Source organism: Lithobates pipiens, unplaced genomic scaffold, assembly GCF_037356315.1.
Source record: "Lithobates pipiens isolate NorthernLeopardFrog02 unplaced genomic scaffold, aLitPip1_a1.2 Scaffold_16, whole genome shotgun sequence".
NCBI lineage: Eukaryota > Metazoa > Chordata > Amphibia > Anura > Ranidae > Lithobates > Lithobates pipiens.
Window position 1 is genome coordinate 24,660,376 of NW_027507748.1, and position 18,402 is coordinate 24,678,777.

The 18,402-nt window shown below is 49.3% G+C and overlaps 1 protein-coding gene across 3 annotated transcripts in view; it reads left to right on the forward strand.

Annotated features, from left to right (window-relative positions):
- The window catches only part of GRAMD1C (GRAM domain containing 1C), a 233,444-nt gene extending 221,125 nt beyond the window's left edge, over positions 1–12,319 (forward strand). For all 3 annotated transcript variants that reach the window (XM_077479690.1, XM_077479691.1, XM_077479692.1), the window contains 4 exons: positions 2,672–2,726; positions 4,527–4,637; positions 7,054–7,147; positions 8,800–12,319. In XM_077479690.1, coding sequence (XP_077335816.1) covers positions 2,672–2,726; positions 4,527–4,637; positions 7,054–7,147; positions 8,800–8,880 — 341 coding nt within the window. In that variant the 3' untranslated portion in view covers positions 8,881–12,319. The remainder of the gene's footprint in view (positions 1–2,671; positions 2,727–4,526; positions 4,638–7,053; positions 7,148–8,799) is intronic.
- Positions 12,320–18,402: the final 6,083 nt, after the last annotated feature.

Here is an 18,402-nt window from a genome sequence, read left to right on the forward strand (position 1 = left end):
AAGATGGTTACAGGGTGTGGCACTTGTGGTGGAGTTGCAGGCTGTACTAGATCTGTGTTGCTGCCAGATGTGGGGAGCAATAAACTGAGGATCATGGAGCAGGTCACAGGAACTAGATTGAGGCTATCGGCGCTAATTTTAGCATGAAATGCGTCAACAATTTTGTTCTATATTTTTTCCCTTTGCTGCTGTGATTTGTGTGATGTGAGGTTTTTCATTTGAGAAAATAAAGGCACGGTTTACTTCGATTCGGAGTGCGGCTGTCCCAAGTTTTTCCATTCTCCATCTAACTAGATTGAGGCCCTTGCTAGATGACAGTCAGGCAACGGGATACCCATCAGACGGGTGTAGAGTTTGGACACAAACCGATGTTGGAAATTACAGAGCAGCATGCAATGCACTGGTTGGGTTGGGTACTGGGGTCATGAAGCTTGTGGATTGAGTATGTTTTTGTTGGGTACTGGATAGCAGCATAAAACAAAATCGAGAAGCAAAGACGGGGCCCAGAGGCAAGTCAGAAGGCAAGCCGGGTCATACACCATAACACAGAATCAGCAGATCAGGACTCGGATAAACAGGGGCCAGCTGACGACCACTCAGAACTTTCCTTCTGCATTGGTTCAGTTTTATATAGGCCACTGGGCGTCAAATACCCGTGCCGAGCATGCCCAATCATTTTTGCACACACAGCATTTTTATATAACTTTTCTTAACTTTTAAATTACTTTTTTTCTTTTGTAGCACTGTGACCACTGCATCCTGCCAGAACATTAACCTATAGATTGTGGGTGTCAAAGTGTTTAACTCGCTTATTTGGTAATGACCTCAGGCCTTGGCAGTCACTTGGAGCACACTTGAGAAGTTGACAGTAGCACTGGTTGGCCTCAAGCTGATAACGCTAATAGTCTTCAAAGTCTGCAGAACAATATCCTGTCCTGTAGATCATTAACTATATACATTTTTTTTTTTTTTTTTTTTTTTTTTTTTTTTAGCAGTGGTTGTTTAAAACCAGCATGATGGGGGGGGGGGGGGGGGGTGGTGGTGTATCAATGAATATTTGGGGCTTCATACATTGAGCAGGCTCTGTGCAAGATTAAATGAGAAATTTTCGGTGTCAGCCCTTTAATAATCATGTTATATCACGAAAACACATGCAATCGGCAAGTTTAACACACTGTTTTTTAGCATGGAACTAGAGCCTCTGGTTACAGGACTCGGCCATATGAACCCACCCCACCCCAGCCCCCCCCCCCCCCCCCCCCCACAACTGTATAAGGCTAGGTAGAGCATTCAACCAGGGAATGCATATGACCTTTGTTTCCACAAGGACAGGTTCTACTTGTAAGATCAGGATCCTGGTAACTGCTGGTATTTATCTCCTGGGGGCAGCCATGTTCAGGCAATGACAGCCAATGGTGTCCCATGAATCTGTTAACTACCAAACGTTCACTTCTAATCAGATCGTAACTTTCCATGTATATACAGTTATTTGCTTTCAAGGTTTGGCATTAGGGTCCTGAAGGGTTTGTATCAATTTATTGTTTGAGTTTGTAAAACGCCAGGGTCATGAAGGGTGTAGATTGAGTTTTTTTGGGTACTGTGGTCATGAAGGTGAAGATTGAGAGAGAGTGTGTGTGTGTGTGTGTGTGTGTGTGTGCATTGGGTACTAGAGTTATGAAGAGTGTGAATTGAGTTTGTGTGTTTGTGTTGAGTACTGTGGTCATGAATGGTGTGGATTGAGTTTGTTGGGTACTGTGATCACGAAGGGTGTGGATTGGGGTTGTGTGTATTTGTGTTGGATACTGTGATCATGAAGGATTTGGATTGAGTTTGTGTGTAATGGGTACGGTGACCATGAAGGGTGTGGATTGAGTTGGTTGGGTACTGTGGTCATGAAGGGTGTGTGTGTGTGTGTGTGTGTGTGTGTGTGTATACTGTGGTCATGAAGGGTGTGGATTGAGTTTGTTGGGTACTGGAGGGATGAAGGGTGTGGATTGAGTGTGTGTTGGGTACTGTGGTCATGAAGGGTGTTGATTGTGTGTGTGTGTGTGTGTGTGTGTATACTGTGGTCATGAAGGGTGTGGATTGAATTTGTTGGGCACTGGAAGCATGAAGGGTGTGGATTGAGTTTGTGTGTAAGGCTTGGAAACACGGTCGGACATTCCGACAACAAAATCCGTCGGATTTTGTCCGAAACTGGTGCTGCATACACACGGTCGGACAAAGTTGTCGGAAAATCCAATTGTTCCTAACATGATGACGTTATTTAGTTGCGACTGGACTACATTCAGGCTAGTAGCTTTGGTCTAGGAATTTGATCTGAGCATGCGTGGCACTTTGTCCGATCGGGATTCTCTACAAACGATCGGCCAAAGTCCGATCGGATCATGTTGTCGGAAAATTTTTATATCCAACTTTGTTGGTCTGACATTTCGACGGAAAAAGTCTGATGAAGCCCACACACGGTTGGATTATCCGACCACGCGGCCCGATCGGACATTTTCCGTCGGAATGTCAGACGGTGTGTACAAGGGCTAATGGGTACTGTGGTCATGAAGGGTGTGGATTGAGTTTTTGTGGATTGATTTTGAGTTTGTTGTGCAGTTTGTCTATTGAGTTCATACAGTTTTGTTTGTGTATTTATTCATTTTAATTTATTTTGTGATTGCAGGCAAAAGAAAAGACGGTATCCGAAGAAATAACATTATCATTGTCATGAGTGTTTTGTGAGTATCTACTGAAGATGTTCTGTGATAAGTGGGCATAAATTCTTCAGTTAATTGTGGAGTCAAAGGGCCCCCTGTTGTCTATAAGCTGTTCCAGAGGTCATATAGAATAAGATTATATAATTCTAAAATGCTAAATTATCCACCTAAAAGATGGCTATGAGTGAACTCCCTCAGTCTAGCCCTCACAGCTGGGAGCCATGAATTAGTTTACAGAACAGTCTATTTTCTCAAAGACCATGAAATGCCTCCAAAATAGTTAGACCCACAGCTGGGGACCATGAGGTAACTCAAGGATTGTTAGTCAAATCAATTGAAAGAGAATAAAGGGGGGAATTTGGGAGCTCATATGTAGTGTGCCTCCATCCCTGGTTCAAGTAAAAAGGAATTTGGGACTTTGAATGAGACTATTGACGTTGTGGAGGTGGATTGGTAAAAGGACATATTTAATACAAAAAGATGTAAAGAATGCATATCAATAATACAAAACGGGTAAAAAGTATGTGTGTAATATGTATGTATAGATATATAGTTTGTTTTGTTTTTTTTTTTACTTGTTTTGTATTATTGATATGCATTTTTTTTTTTTTTTTTTTTTTTTTTTTTTTACATCTTCTCATGTTATTAAATGTCATTTTACCAATCCACCTCCACAATGTCAATAGTCTCATTCAAAGTCCCAAATGCTTTCTTTAAATCAGTTGATGGAGAGGTCCAGTATTCAGTCCCGGGAAGCTTCAGGGGCAGGCACCCCCCCCCCCCCCCCCACCCCCCGAAGCTCACAGATCCATCCCTTACAGAAAGAAAAAAATCTCCATGGCTTCAGGCTATTTACTACCTCCCCAACCACCTTCTGAACACACCTCCCCATTTGTTTGGCCAGGGAATAGTAAATATTCAGGCCATAGTCATTTCAATTTCCTGTCCTAAGCTCTGGAAGCTTATCCCAAAGAGCACTTCTGTATGGCGATCTATCAGCTTCTCTTTTCATTTTCAGAGCTGGCAGAGGAACTTTAATTGGGGGCGGGGGGGGATGGCAAACGGGAAGTGACTTCATTGACCTAATATGGCCACATGACCATATTTTGGACAATGCCATTGACCAAATATGGCCATATTTAGTCAGTGATGTCAAGGACCAAACAGGACCCAACCCCGTGCTTATCCTTGTTCTTCAGCAATTCATGGAGCATGCCTGTAGTCTGTTGCTTATTTGCAGTCTCTGAAAATGATGCCTGGCCCGGCCCCCTAAATCAAGAAAGTTGACCACCGCTGCTTCCTGAATGTTAGTACTATGGAAAGGAGCACATGTATGCCCCACACTGATTTGTACACAGACTTCTGCAGTGATTGGCTGAGCAGCTGCTGTGTATTAATGACCTTCAGTGTCCAAGTTGCTTATAGAAAGACCCGGCATGATTGGACTGCAGATCACATCTGTTATCGGGGAGCTAATTTTATGGCCGTGGACCCGGGCTGTGTACGGATGGTGGGTGGATGGGAAGAGGCCTGCATAGAAGATATCAAGCCTTTTGCTTTACCCCCAAATCACTGAGGCATGCAAAACCGCACTTGAGGCATGCTAGATCGACATCCAATAATACTGTTTGAGAGGTCACAGCTTTACACTTTAAAAAGACCCAGTCATGACTCCGGGAACATGTAATCTTATCCCTTGCAGCAGGGCCATGCTTGTCTAGGGGAGAGGAGAAACACTTACCTGATAGTATTGTACTACGGCCCTATTATTTGTGTGTACTGTAATATAATGTAATTCTGCTGTCTCTTACCCCCCCCCAGCTTGGTCTTGCTTGTCATGCTCAACATTACGCTGTTCTTCAAGCTGTCAAAGATCGAAAATGCCGCACAGAACTTCTACCATGTTCACATCCAGCATGACAAATACTCCAGGTAGGACGAGTTTTATGATCGCCTTGTGTGTTCCCATATATCGCAGTGTTATACAGAGAACTCTGAGCCACACAATCTCTGATCCAGAGGAGCTTACACTCTAATGTCCCACCACAGTCACACTGTTGTTGTTAATATTATTAGACATTTATATAGCTCTGACATATACCGCAGTGCTGTACAGAGAACACTGAGCCAGTCACATCAGTCTCTGCGCCAGAGGAGCTTACACTCTAAACCCCCCACCCAGTGCCGGGACAAGGTACTGGCTGCATAGTTATATACAATATTCATTTTTTTTTTTTTTTTTAATTATATAGCTCTGACATATACCGCAGTGCTGTACAGAGAACAATGGGCCAGTCACATCAGTCTCTGCACCGGAGGAGCTTATATTCTAATGCCACCCCCCACAGTCACACACTATGATTATTATTATTATAATACATTTATATAGCTCTGACATATACTGCAGTGCTGTACAGAAATCACTGAGCCAGTCACATCAGTTTCTGTACCCCCCCCCCCCCCCCCGTCACATACTATTATCATCATTCTACATTTATATACCTCTGACATATACCATACTGCTGTACAGAGAACACTGAGCCGGTGTTCTGGCAGATAGTGTCCTGCCATCATATAGTGATCGCCCCGTACTGCGCATGCGCAGTACGGAGCAGACGAAGCTTCGGAAAATCTCCGAAGCTGAACGGCGCCTGCGCCGTGAGTGGAGGTGGTAGCCCCACCATCCAAGCAGACATAGGGTTGTGAATATTAGAGGGCCCCTCGCCACGCTTCGGGCTCCGCCTCGCTGCGCTCGGCTCTTTTATATTCCTACTCTATGTCCACTTGGATGGTGGGGATAGAACCTGGACTCACGGCGCAGGCGCCATTCATCCTCGGCAATTTTCGGAATCTGTGTTGCTGTGTACTGCGCATGGATGGGGGACCTTATATGATAGGACACCAGTCACATCAGCCTCTGCACCAGAGGAGCTTGCACTTTAATGTCCCCCCCCCCCCCCCCACAGTCGCACACTATTATAAGTTTATATAGCTCTGACATATACTGCAGTGCTTTACAAAGAACACTGAGCCAGTCACATCAGCCTCTACACCAGAGGAGCTTACACTCTAATGTCCCCCACCCAGTGCCAGGACAACGTACTGGCTGCACAGTTATATACAATATTCTTCTTCTTTATATCGATCTATATCTCTGACGTATACCGCAGTGCTGTACAAGGAACACTGAGCCAGTCACTCTAGTCTTTGTACCAGAGGAGCTTACACTTTAATGTCCCCCCACAGTCACACATTATTATACAGTTATATAGCTCTGACATATACCGCAGTGTTGTACAGAGAACACTGAGCCAGTCACATCAGTCTCTTTACCAGAGGAGCTTACACTCTAATGTTTCTGACCAGTGCCAGGACAAGGTCCTGTGCCATCCATGACAAAAATGCCGAAATGCACTTGCTAAAGGGAGCTTACACTCTAATGTGCCCGCCACAGTCGCACACATTATTATTATTATTATTATAATAATACTTTTATATAGCTCTCACCTATACTACAGTGCTGTACAGAGAACACTGAGCCAGTCACATCAGTCTCCATACCAGAGGAGCTTACAATCTAATGTGCCCACCACAGACGCACACATTATTATTATTTTATATACCTCTGACATATACTGCGGCGCTGTTCAGAGAACACTGAGTCTGTCACATCAGTCTCTGCACCAGAGGAGCTTACACTCTAATGCCTCCCCACAGTCGCTTATTATTATTATACATTTATATAGCTCTGACATATAGCGCAGTGCCGTACAGAGAACACTGAGCCAGTCACGTCAGCCTCTGCACCAGGAAAGCTTACACTCTAATGCCCCCCCACAGTCACACACTATTAGAAGTCTATATAGCTCTATACCACAGTGCTGTACTACACTGAGCCAGTCACATCAGCCTCTGCACCAGAAGAGCTTACACTCTAATGCCCCCCCACAGTCACACACTATTATAAGTCTATATAGCCCTGACCTATACCACGGTTCTGTACTACACTGAGCCAGTCACGTCAGTCTCTACACTAGAGGAGCTTTCCGTGTCCTAGTGGGACTGTCCTCTGGGATCTTGGTGGGATCTGGAAGACGTATGTCCAGCATTTCATCTGTACAAGCAGTCAGACTAGTTACTTGTCGGATAACTCCTCAATCATTTTTGGGGTTTTGGGAGGAAAGGGGAGAAGACCCCATTTAGGTGCCTTAAAGGAACTGAACCCAGGGTAGCAGTGCTGCAGCAATACAGACCTCGGCTCCGTATAGACTTGGTGTATTTTAGGATTTTTGCCCTTTTTAACCCGTTTTGTATTAGACTGTTCAATGGATCCTCTGGATATTTCCAGGTTAGACTCCAGCACTGTAGACGAGTCTCCGAAAAACCATCTTGGACCCGGACTGAAGGGCATCCTACAGGACTCCATTAGAACACTTGAACAGGTATAGAATATACTCCGGAGCTCCTCCATTCTGGGGTGGGGTGCAAGAACATAAAGAGCAGTTCCACTAAGGGCTGAACCTAATTCGGATATTAAATACAGACAATAATGCAGCTCTGTATATAGAATACATCGGTAATTGGATATTTTCATGCAAGTGGTGTAAATACAGTAGTCTCTTGGATTACAAGCATAATCCATTCCAGAAGAATGCTTTTAATCCAAAGCAGTTGTATAGCAAAGCGAGTTTCTCCATAGGAATCGATGGAAACTCGGAGAAATTGTTCCACAGCTACTGCTTGTCTATGCAGTACTGGATGTGGCCAGAGGTGGAGGGCACCGGAGACACTTGGAATAGCTCAGAGACACTTGGGAATGCTCGGAGACGCTCAGAGACCACTCGGGAAACAAGTGTTTCTGAGTGCCTGGGTGTTTCTGAGCATCACCGGCGCCCCCACACCTCTGGCCAAATGCGGTACTGCACACCCCAGAGGTTTGAATCCTGCTAGTCTTGTGTAGGGAGGAGCTTGGGCGTGTTCGCACAGCCCACATGCAGAGCCCGCCAGAAAGTCGGCTGCGGCTGCAGAGATCAGGCAATGTCTCACTTCCTGTGATTAGTGCAGCACTGACTTCCTGGCGGGCTCTGCACGTGGACCATGCGAACACGCCTGAGCTCATCCTTAGTCTTGCGAGACAACGCTCTCAAACCGAGTCAGGATTTTAAAAAGAAACGGCTCGTATTGCGAAGCTCTCGTAAACCACTTTACTCGCAATCCAAGATTTAACATCAGCCTCTTGCAGTCTCTACAGCAAAGCTTAGATTTGTGAGAAGAAGCAGCAAAAGGAGGCAGATGTTCTGCAGCGCTCATGTTTTAACAACCAGCATGATGTTAGGAGGAGAGAGCAGAATGACTGACACAGGAGGATTTCAGTCTAATTCTCCTTTCACTGTCCAGTCACAGGCAGGGGAGGAGGGAACAAGATCTGTAAGTGTTGGTTAACTGCAACAGAGAAAAATCAGGTCTCCAGGGCTGTGCGGCAGAGCTGTGTTAAGAGCTGTGCTAATCTTGTGACTGGATGGACAGAAATACTAATCCTATCGCGTCTCTGACCGTCCCCCTCGTGCCGCGCCTGCACTCTCTGACCGTCCCCCTCGTGCCGCGCCTGCACTCTCTGACCGTCCCCCTCGTGCCGCGCCTGCACTCTCTGACCGTCCCCCTCGTGCCGCGCCTGCACTCTCTGACCGTCCCCCTCGTGCCGCGCCTGCACTCTCTGACCGTCCCCCTCGTGCCGCGCCTGCACTCTCTGACCGTCCCCCTCGTGCCGCGCCTGCACTCTCTGACCGTCCCCCTCGTGCCGCGCCTGCACTCTCTGACCGTCCCCCTCGTGCCGCGCCTGCACTCTCTGACCGTCCCCCTCGTGCCGCGCCTGCACTCTCTGACCGTCCCCCTCGTGCCGCGCCTGCACTCTCTGATTATTAACATTCACTGAATTTTATGTGTAGCCCTTTGCTGATGTCGGGGGCCCACACTTAAGGCCCTCATATCAAGAACGTTGACCACCGTTGGTCCAGATGTCAGGCCAAGAAATTAGAACTTTAGAATAGTTGTAGTTTCTGGTAAATTCATTAACTTCTATGTTTTTCTTTTCCAGCTAAAGAATTCCCTCTTGCTTCTCCAGAAGAGCTTCGACCTCATGAACACGACGAAGGGTGAAGGGGATTCTGGGAGTTAGCCCAGACCGCCATTGCCTTCTCCATAAGACAGGCCGGCCTTTTTTCAGGAGTGATTGCGGCAGTCTGACACCACCCTCCTCCTGACAGCGGCGGATGGTGGAATACATCCAGGAACATTTCTAAACCCCCTCCAGCAGAGGGCAGTGTCCTGCGTTTACAGCGAGGTGGTCTGGTTTTTTATGAAGCTGCTAGAAGAGTGTGTGTGTCTATGTGGACTTCCAGCCTTCCGTTTTTTTTTTTTTGTTTGTTTTTTTAATTGACTTTTTGTAGGAAGAGTTTTCAGTGTGTCCGATGTCTGAAGACCAACCCGGAAAACAAAGTCACAATTTTCCGTTCTCACCTTCCCGAAATCCTAAAAATGTCCTGGCTTGGCGGCATACTTGCACCAGTTTCTGGCAGGGGCGGGATCTTTGTGAAGCCAGAGCCTCTGATTGGCTCCCTATGCATGAGCAACAAATGGGCATTATAGCGGTTGGTTATGGCCAATTTAGAATATTACATTGCAATAACATACGTTGTGGTGCGATTCATTCTCAATGGCACCTCAGTGCACTAAGGAAGCACACATTTAGGTTACTTAAATTTTTTGGGATGCTCTGGCGTTTTCATGCAGTAGTCTAGATGGGACCTAATCTTTAGGTTGTTGGAATGTGTGGGGGGAGGGGCGGGAGGGGGGGGTAATAGATGACCTTTGGATCCGACGTACGCACTCTTCCATTCTCTGCGTATGTTTATAGATTTATTCCAACTGATCTGATCATTTCAGCCAGATATTGATCATTAATACAATCGTAGATCAAAAAAAAAAAAAAAAAGTTGGAATGAAAACGACCATTAACCCCTTCCTGCCCCTTAATAGGGTCTGTATGCATGAGGGTGGGAAGGATCGGCGGTCATGTGACTGCTGTGATTGGCTGTCTAGTGGTCACATGATCATAAGCTGGTCCTGTCGGCTACTGATTGTTGGTGGGAACCGAGCGCTGTCTTTGTGTCCCCTCGGCACAGAAACATTGGCCACCTAGTAACGCATTTGTACAGCGTGTGTGCGTTTTTAAAAGCCCACCCTTTTGCCGCCACACTTGTGTCATACAGGCAGCAACTCTGGCTTTGCTATCAATTATAATAGTTTGTTTGGGCCAGCTTTGCTATCACCTTAAATGTGTTCAGTCGTGCCAAGCTGGCCGAAACTAATGATTTCCTTTTACCGCTGTCAGCTCTGTATGAACTGTATGTAGTATCAGCTACGGCATATAGTGCTGTGATCTGGCAAAGGTATGGGGACTTCCCATCTGCTCCCAGAAGAAATTCAAGTAGGGCTGAGCGCTGCAAGTTTTGCAGTTTTTATAAATAAATACAAGGATTCCTCTGGCTGCGGTGGAGCGGCAGGTGTATGACCTCGCGATCACCACTTCAGCCCAACAGTGCCGGACAAGATCATCTGGTGCCCAGGGCAAAGATGCCAAATTGTGGCCTACCCCTTTTACGTGCGAGCCTATGAGCAGGAAGGAAAGAGAGCACAGCCTGCGCCTCCTCCTGGCTCTCTCCTCCTCTGCTTGCCGCTTCCAACGCTGGGCTGACAGGAGTGATGCCGCTGTCACTACTCCTGTCTGCCTTAGAGTAGAAGGAACTTGCGGTGCGCCCATCCCTACAATACACACGCACCTAGGGCAGCTTTTCCTTCTGCCCACCCCTTGTCCCCGTTCTGTTGGCCAATCAGAAGAAGCCATGTATTTATTGAAAAAAAAATACAAAGCTTGCAGCACTCAGCCCGACTTGATTCTGTTACCAGCAGCAGAATACAGTGCTGTATACTGTAGCTGATGCTGTATACAGTTTTTTTTTTTTTTTTTTTTTTTTTTTTTTTTTTTTATACAGCACTGACATCAGGACCATAGCTTGGCCCATACAAACTATTTGTAAGTCATGGCAAAGCTGGAGTTTGACTTTAACCTGTCGCCGCCCATGGAAGACATATGTATGGTGGGAAAAGGGTGGGCTTTAACGCACATATGCATCCCTGGGCAACCGATGTTTGTGTTGAGCGAGCAAAAAGACAGCGCTTGGTTCCCGGTAACAATCAGTAGCTGGCAGGACCAGCGTCCGATCATGTCACCCGTGGAGTTGGGCTCTAACGATTGCTGAATACTTATAGGATGGGGGGGGACGGTGGTGGGCCATATTCTGTGCCATCACTTATATGCGCACTTCCAGAATTGCTGTTTTGTGCTGGGAACACCCTCAATAGTGCCCCTCCCCCAGTAATGTCACTGTTTACAATCGAGAGCCAACAGAATGATCACCTATGATGGCCAATCACATCATGGGGAAGGCCCAGGAGAGGCATCCAGCACAAAGACCAGGAAAGGCATCCCACATGAAGAGGGCAGTTGGAGCCAACGGCAAGGGATTAAAGAATTTGACCATCAGAATAGCAATCTGTCCAAACTGGAACCCAATCAAACCTACCTTAGAGAAAGTGATGGAAAAAACCTAATCGAATTTGAGCTCAAATGATCAGATTTCCACGTGTGTGTGTGTGTGTGGCACGCTGTACTCAACTGCAAGAGTTTGCCGCAGACCTGCCCTCAACCATGGCAAACCACCACCTCCCAGTTATTCTTATATCTAGATTAACAAAATTGGGGAAATGTTTTATTTTTTTTCTGTGGACACCATGGCGGTCTTCATTACAATGAGCAATAACCCAAAGCTTGGGAAATAATCTATGAGCGACCAGTTATTCAATCATGTCCGTTATGGGTGGACCATTATGGCACTTTAGAGCTTTCAGGGACAGGCCGCCAATGTCTTTACCTCCACTCTGTGACCATTTACAAAGCAAAGGAGTCTCACTTCTCCATAAGAACTCGCTGTAATGTAAAGCCATTGGAAAATGTAGCGGTGAGGGTGCGGACCTCTTGTAATGGCCTCCAGCAGATCTCCTCCCGAAACTGAAGACCATTTTAGATTAAACCGGTTAATCGAGAAATACCTGGCCTGCTATTACCGACGTCCTTCTGAAACTACTTCTTCCCTGGCTGTCTCTGGCTTTATTATTTTTTTTAAGTCGCTGAGCATGTGGATGTTCTAACTCTCAGGTCATTGACTTGGATGGTAGTGAAGCCAAAGGATCAGAATGACCGATGTTTAGAAGGTCAGCAGTGGAAGTCCTTGTATCTTTCATGACGGGTTTCCTTTAAGTTCCCTTTGCTGCTAGAATCTCAGGTTCCCCCCCTCAGATTGATGGAGCTCATAGGCTTCCCCCACCCAAGCAAATCTCACCCACCTGGTGGGTAAAAAGGACTCGGCAAGAGTTTTTGAACAGTCTCAGGGTTTGCACACTGTTACAATGTACTGTCTATCTCTCCTCCTCCTATGTATATAAGGGATTTTTAACTAGTGATCTTGATATTTAAATTAAAGGATGTATTTTCTGTACTGTGAAGCATCTTGTCTTTTTTTTTATTTTTATTTACTCTTCCGTAATTAAAATCTACATTCCTAACTTGTTCTCAATTGGAGGCGTCTCCGTCTTCTTCTCTTATGCTGGAAAGACGAGTCCTCAATGAGGGAGACAGACATGTTCTCTGCAATACAAGATCACCAGCATTCCACTCTATCAAAAGGTGTAATCTCCGTTTCCAAAGAGGTGATGAAATTGGATAAGACGACAACAGAGAATGTTTACTGACGCTTTTTGGGGAATCCGGGTCCCCTTCCCCAGGGCTAAATGCTTGGAATTGGAGAGAGAGCAGCAGGTGGAAGATGGAGTAACCTACAATGATGTGTGTGAACTCCAAAAAGAAAAGTCTTCCACATACTGGGCCTTCTGTTTTATTCAGCTTGACCTGCCAGGGGTTGAGTTTGGGCTGCCCGTAGGCGTGTGCCCGGTGTGCCTGGACACACACTAATTGCCCGGGGGGGGTTCGAAATGAGGGAACGGGTGAAGGGGCTGGTAAATGTAATTTACCAACCCCCCGCCCCACTTACTTTTCTGAATGAACGGTACTGATCGCTCCTGTGTCCATTTATAAGGCCCCTTTCACACTGGGGTGGGAGCAGCATCGGCGGTAAAACGGTGCTATTTTTAGCAACGCTTTACCGGCGCTATTTGGCCGGCAACGAGGCGGTTTTAACTCCCGCTAGCGGCCGAAAAAGGGTTAAAGCCGGCAGCAAAGCACCGATTTGCCGGAGGTATCGCCGCGCTGCCCCATTTATTACAATGGGCAGGAGCGGTGTATACACCGCTCCAAAGATGCGGCTTGCAGGAGTTTCTTTCCTGTCCTCCAAGCACGCCGCTCCAGTGTGAATGCATGGAGATACAGCAGCGGCCCTTTCAGGGCGCTTTATAGGTGCTATTTTTAGCGCTGTAGCGCCCCCAAAGTGCCCCAGTGTGAAAGGGGCCTAACTAAAGCACAGTAAACTCATACCTCCCAACATTTTGAGATGGGAATTGGGGACACCTACTAACAAACGTATGTAGGCATAGGACGCCCCCCCCCCCATACCCCCTTAACCACTTCCATACCATGCCTCTCCTACATGTAAATATTATTGTTTTTTGCTAGAAAATTACTCAGAACCCCCAAACATTATATATTTTGTTTTAGCAGACACCCTAGGGAATAAAATGGCGGTCATTGCAACTTTTTATCTCACACGGTATTTGCGCAACAATTTTTTTCCAGCGTGTTTTTTTGGGGGGGGGGGAAACAGTTTACTCTTTTATTATTTTTTTAAATCCTGAAAGTTTGCCCAATTTTTGTATATGTGAAAGATGATGTTATGCCGAGTAAATAGATGCCCAACATGTCACGCTTTAAAATTGCGCACACTCGTGGAATGGCAACAAACTTCAGTACTTAAAAATCTCCATAGGCGACACTTTAAAATTTAGAATTGTTGCACACGCTCTAACGCACGCGGCGATACCTCACGTGTGGTTTGAATGGCTTTTACATACGTGCGTGTTCGCTTCTGAGTGTGAGCTACTGGGACAGGGGCGTTTTAAAAAAAAAAAATTTTTTTTTCTTTTTTTGTGATCACTTTTATTCCTATTACAAGGAATGTAAACATTCCTTGTAATAGGAATCGTTGGTGACAGGTCCTCTCTGGAGAGATGCGGGGTCAATAAGACACCACATATCTCTCCGCCAGGCTGGAAAGCATGAGATCGGAAAAAAATCCACGATCTCATGCTCACCAGCCGCGATCGCGGCTTGTTTACAACCGAGCCCGGACGTGACGTAATAACGTCGTGCCCGGGCCTCTGTCGGTCATGGATATGACCAGTGACCAGGTGGTCACCCGAAATCTCTATGCTCGTCATCTGGCGGCGGACAATTTCTTTCTCCAGGTCCCCGAGCCCGGAGAGGCACCGGATGATGGGGCGGGGGGGGGGGGGTGTGTGTGTCGGAACTGCCGCTATGATTGTTCTTATGGCGCACAGAATCGCCGGCTGAAAACAAGGATATCTGGTGCCTGTAGCTGTACCCATCAAGTCCAGAACGTCATATGATGTCCTTGGGTGGGAAGTGGTTAAAGCAGAATTTAATAAAAAAATAAAATAAAAAAAAAGTTCATCAAATCCACAAGGACTTTTTTTTTTCTACCACCACTATTCCTTTATATTGGTTATTTAAAATGTACAAATGCAGCAATTTAGAGATTGGATGAAAGGTTTAGCACTGGGAAACACTCTTTAAATCTTTAAAAAAATGGGAATTTTATATACAACTATGCAGATCAGACCAAAATGAGGAGGAAAGCGGGACGGGGGGGGGGGGGGGCAATGCTCCAAATCGGGGACAGTCCCTCGAAATCGGGGATATTTGGGAGCTATGGTAAACTGTTTACTATGCTTCAGTTTGTGGATGAACAGGAAGCCACTCGGCACACAACACTTCCCCTCAGGGGCGGACTGACAACTCATGGGTCCACCGGGCAATAGAAGATCATGGGGCCCCCTTGGTCTCCACACTCAAGCCAAACCTGTACAGGGAGACACTGGAGAGAGAACGCACACACACAGGGGGACACTAGAGGGAGAACGCACACACACAGGGGGACACTAGAGGGAGAACGCACACACACAGGGGGACACTAGAGGGAGAACGCACACACACACGGGGACACTAGAGGGAGAACGCACACACACAGGGGGACACTAGAGGGAGAACGCACACACACAGGGGGACACTAGAGGGAGAACGCACACACACAGGGGGACACTAGAGGGAGAACGCACACACACAGGGGGACACTAGAGGGAGAACGCACACACACAGGGGGACACTAGAGGGAGAACGCGCACACACACAGGGGGACACTAGAGGGAGAACGCACACACACAGGGGGACACTAGAGGGAGAACGCACACACACAGGGGGACACTAGAGGGAGAACGCACACACACACGGGGACACTAGAGGGAGAACGCACACACACACGGGGACACTAGAGGGAGAACGCACACACACGGGGACACTAGAGGGAGAACGCACACACACACGGGGACACTAGAGGGAGAACGCACACACACACGGGGACACCCGAGGGAGAACGCGCACACACACACACGGACACCGGAGGGAGAGCGCGCGTGCACACACACACACACACACACGGGGACAGCGGAGGGAGAACGCACGCACACACACGGGGACACTGGAGGGAGAACGCACGCACACACACACACGGGGACACTGGAGGGAGAACGTACACACACACACACACACACACACACACACACACGGACACTGGAGGGAGAACGTACACACACACACACACACACACTGGACACTGGGGGGGGACACTGGAGGGAGAATGTGCACACACACACACACACACACACACTGGGGAGAACACTGGAGGGAGAACGCACACACACAGGGGGGGGGGACACTGGAGGGAGAACACACACAGGGGGGACACTGGAGGGAGAGCGCGCACACACGGGGGGGGGGACACTGGAGGGAGAACGCGCACACACTGGAGGGAGAACGCGCACACACACGGGGGGGACACTGGAGGGAGAACGCGCACACACACGGGGGGGACACTGGAGGGAGAATGCGCACACACACGGGGGGGACACTGGAGGGAGAATGCGCACACACACGGGGGGGACACTGGAAGGAGAACGCACACACATGGGGGGGACACTGGAAGGAGAACGCACACACATGGGGGGACACTGGAAGGAGAACGCACACACATGGGGGGGACACTGGAAGGAGAACGCACACACATGGGGGGGACACTGGAAGGAGAACGCACACACACGGGGGGGACACTGGAGGGAGAACGCACACACACGGGGGGGACACTGGAGGGAGAACGCACACACACGGGGGGGACACTGGAGGGAGAACGCGCACACACACGGGGACACTGGAGGGAGAACGCACACACACACAGGGGGACACTGGAGGGAGAACGCGCGCACACACACACACACACACACACGGGGACACTGGAGGGAGAACGCGCACATACAGGGGGGGACACTGGAGGGAGAGCACACACACACACGGGGACACTGGAGGGAGAACGCACACACGCACGCACACGGGGACACTGGAGGGAGAACACACATATACGGGGACACTGGAGGGAGAACGCGCACACACACACAGGGGGACACTGGGGGGAGAACGTGCACATACAAGGGGACACTGGAGGGAGAGCACACACACACGGGGACACTGGAGGGAGAGCACACACACTGGGGAACACTGGAGGGAGAACGCACACACGGGGGGACACTGGATGGAGAACACACACACACACACACGGACGCTCTAGGGAGAACGCGCACACTGGGACACTGGAGGGAAAATGCACACACAGGAGAACACTGGAGGGAGAGCACACACACACACACAGGGGGGCACTGGAGGGAGAGCACACACACACACGGGGACACTGGAGGGAGAACGCGCACACACAGGGACACTGGAGGGAGAACGCGCACATACAGGGGGACACTGGAGGGAGAGCACACACACACGGGGGGGACACTGGAAGGAGAACACACGGGGGGACACTGGAGGGAGAACGCACACACACACAGGGGGGGGGGGACACTGGAGGGAGAGCGCACACACACACGGGGACACTGGAGGGAGAATGCACACGGGGACACTGGAGGGAGAACACACACACACAGGGGGACACTGGAGGGAGAACGCGCACACACAGGGGGACACTGGAGGGAGACCGTGCACATACAAGGGGACACTGGAGGGAGAACACACACACGGGGACACTGGAGGGAGAACGCGCACACACAGGGGGACACTGGAGGGAGACCGTGCACATACAAGGGGACACTGGAGGGAGAGCACACACATGGGGACACTGGAGGGAGAGCACACACACGGGGACACTGGAGGGAGAGCACACACAGAGGGGAACACTGGAGGGAGAACGCACACACGGGGGGACACTGGATGGAGAACACACACACACACGGGGACACTGGAGGGAGAACGCACACACGGGGGGACACTGGATGGAGAACACACACACACACACGGGGACACTGGAGGGAAAATGCGCGCACACACAGGAGAACACTGGAGGGAGAGCACACACACACACACAGGGGGACACTGGAGGGAGATTGCGCACACACACGGGGACACTGGAGGGAGAGCGCGCGCACACACACACGGGGACACTGGAGGGAGAGCACACACACAGGGGGACACTGGAGGGAGAGCACACACACGGGTACACTGGAGGGAGAGCACACACACACACGCGGACACTGGAGGGAGAGCACACACATGGGGGGACACTGGAGGGAGAATGTGCACACACAGTTGGACACTGGAGGGAGAATGCGCACACAGGAGGACACACGCACACGGGGGGACACAAGCACATACAGCACAGGGGGGCATGCACATGGGGGACACGCACACAGCACAGGGGGACATGCACACGGGGGACACGCACACAGCACAGGGGGACACGCATACAGGAGGGACACGCACACAGCACAGGGGGACATGCACACAGCACAGGAGGACATGCACACAGCACAGGAGGACATGCACACAGGACACCTACACAGCACAGGGGGACATGCACACAGGACACTTACACAGCACAGGGGGACATGCACACAGCCAGGAGGACACTGTGGGATGGGGTGACCCGGGGCCCATGCATCTGTCTGTACCCCCCCCCCCCCACATTATGTGTGGCGGCCCTGGTGTCTCAGCTTCACTCTCTGAGTCACCGGATGCTGAGCCTGAGACACTTCTAATGGTGCGCTGCTCCCCGCCGGCCCCTCCACTCTTCTCATCCGTCCCAGGTGATGTCACGACGCCATACAGTACAAGCACCTGGGATGGACGGGGGAAGGAGTGGCCGCGGGGAGCAGCGCACAGTTAGCAGTGTTGTTATCTGCATCGCGGCATATAATTTCAGCCGCTGCAAGTAGCCTCCATATGGCTGAGTCTGGGCCCCTAATGTCCACGGGCCCGCGGGCGGCATCCGAGTGACCGACT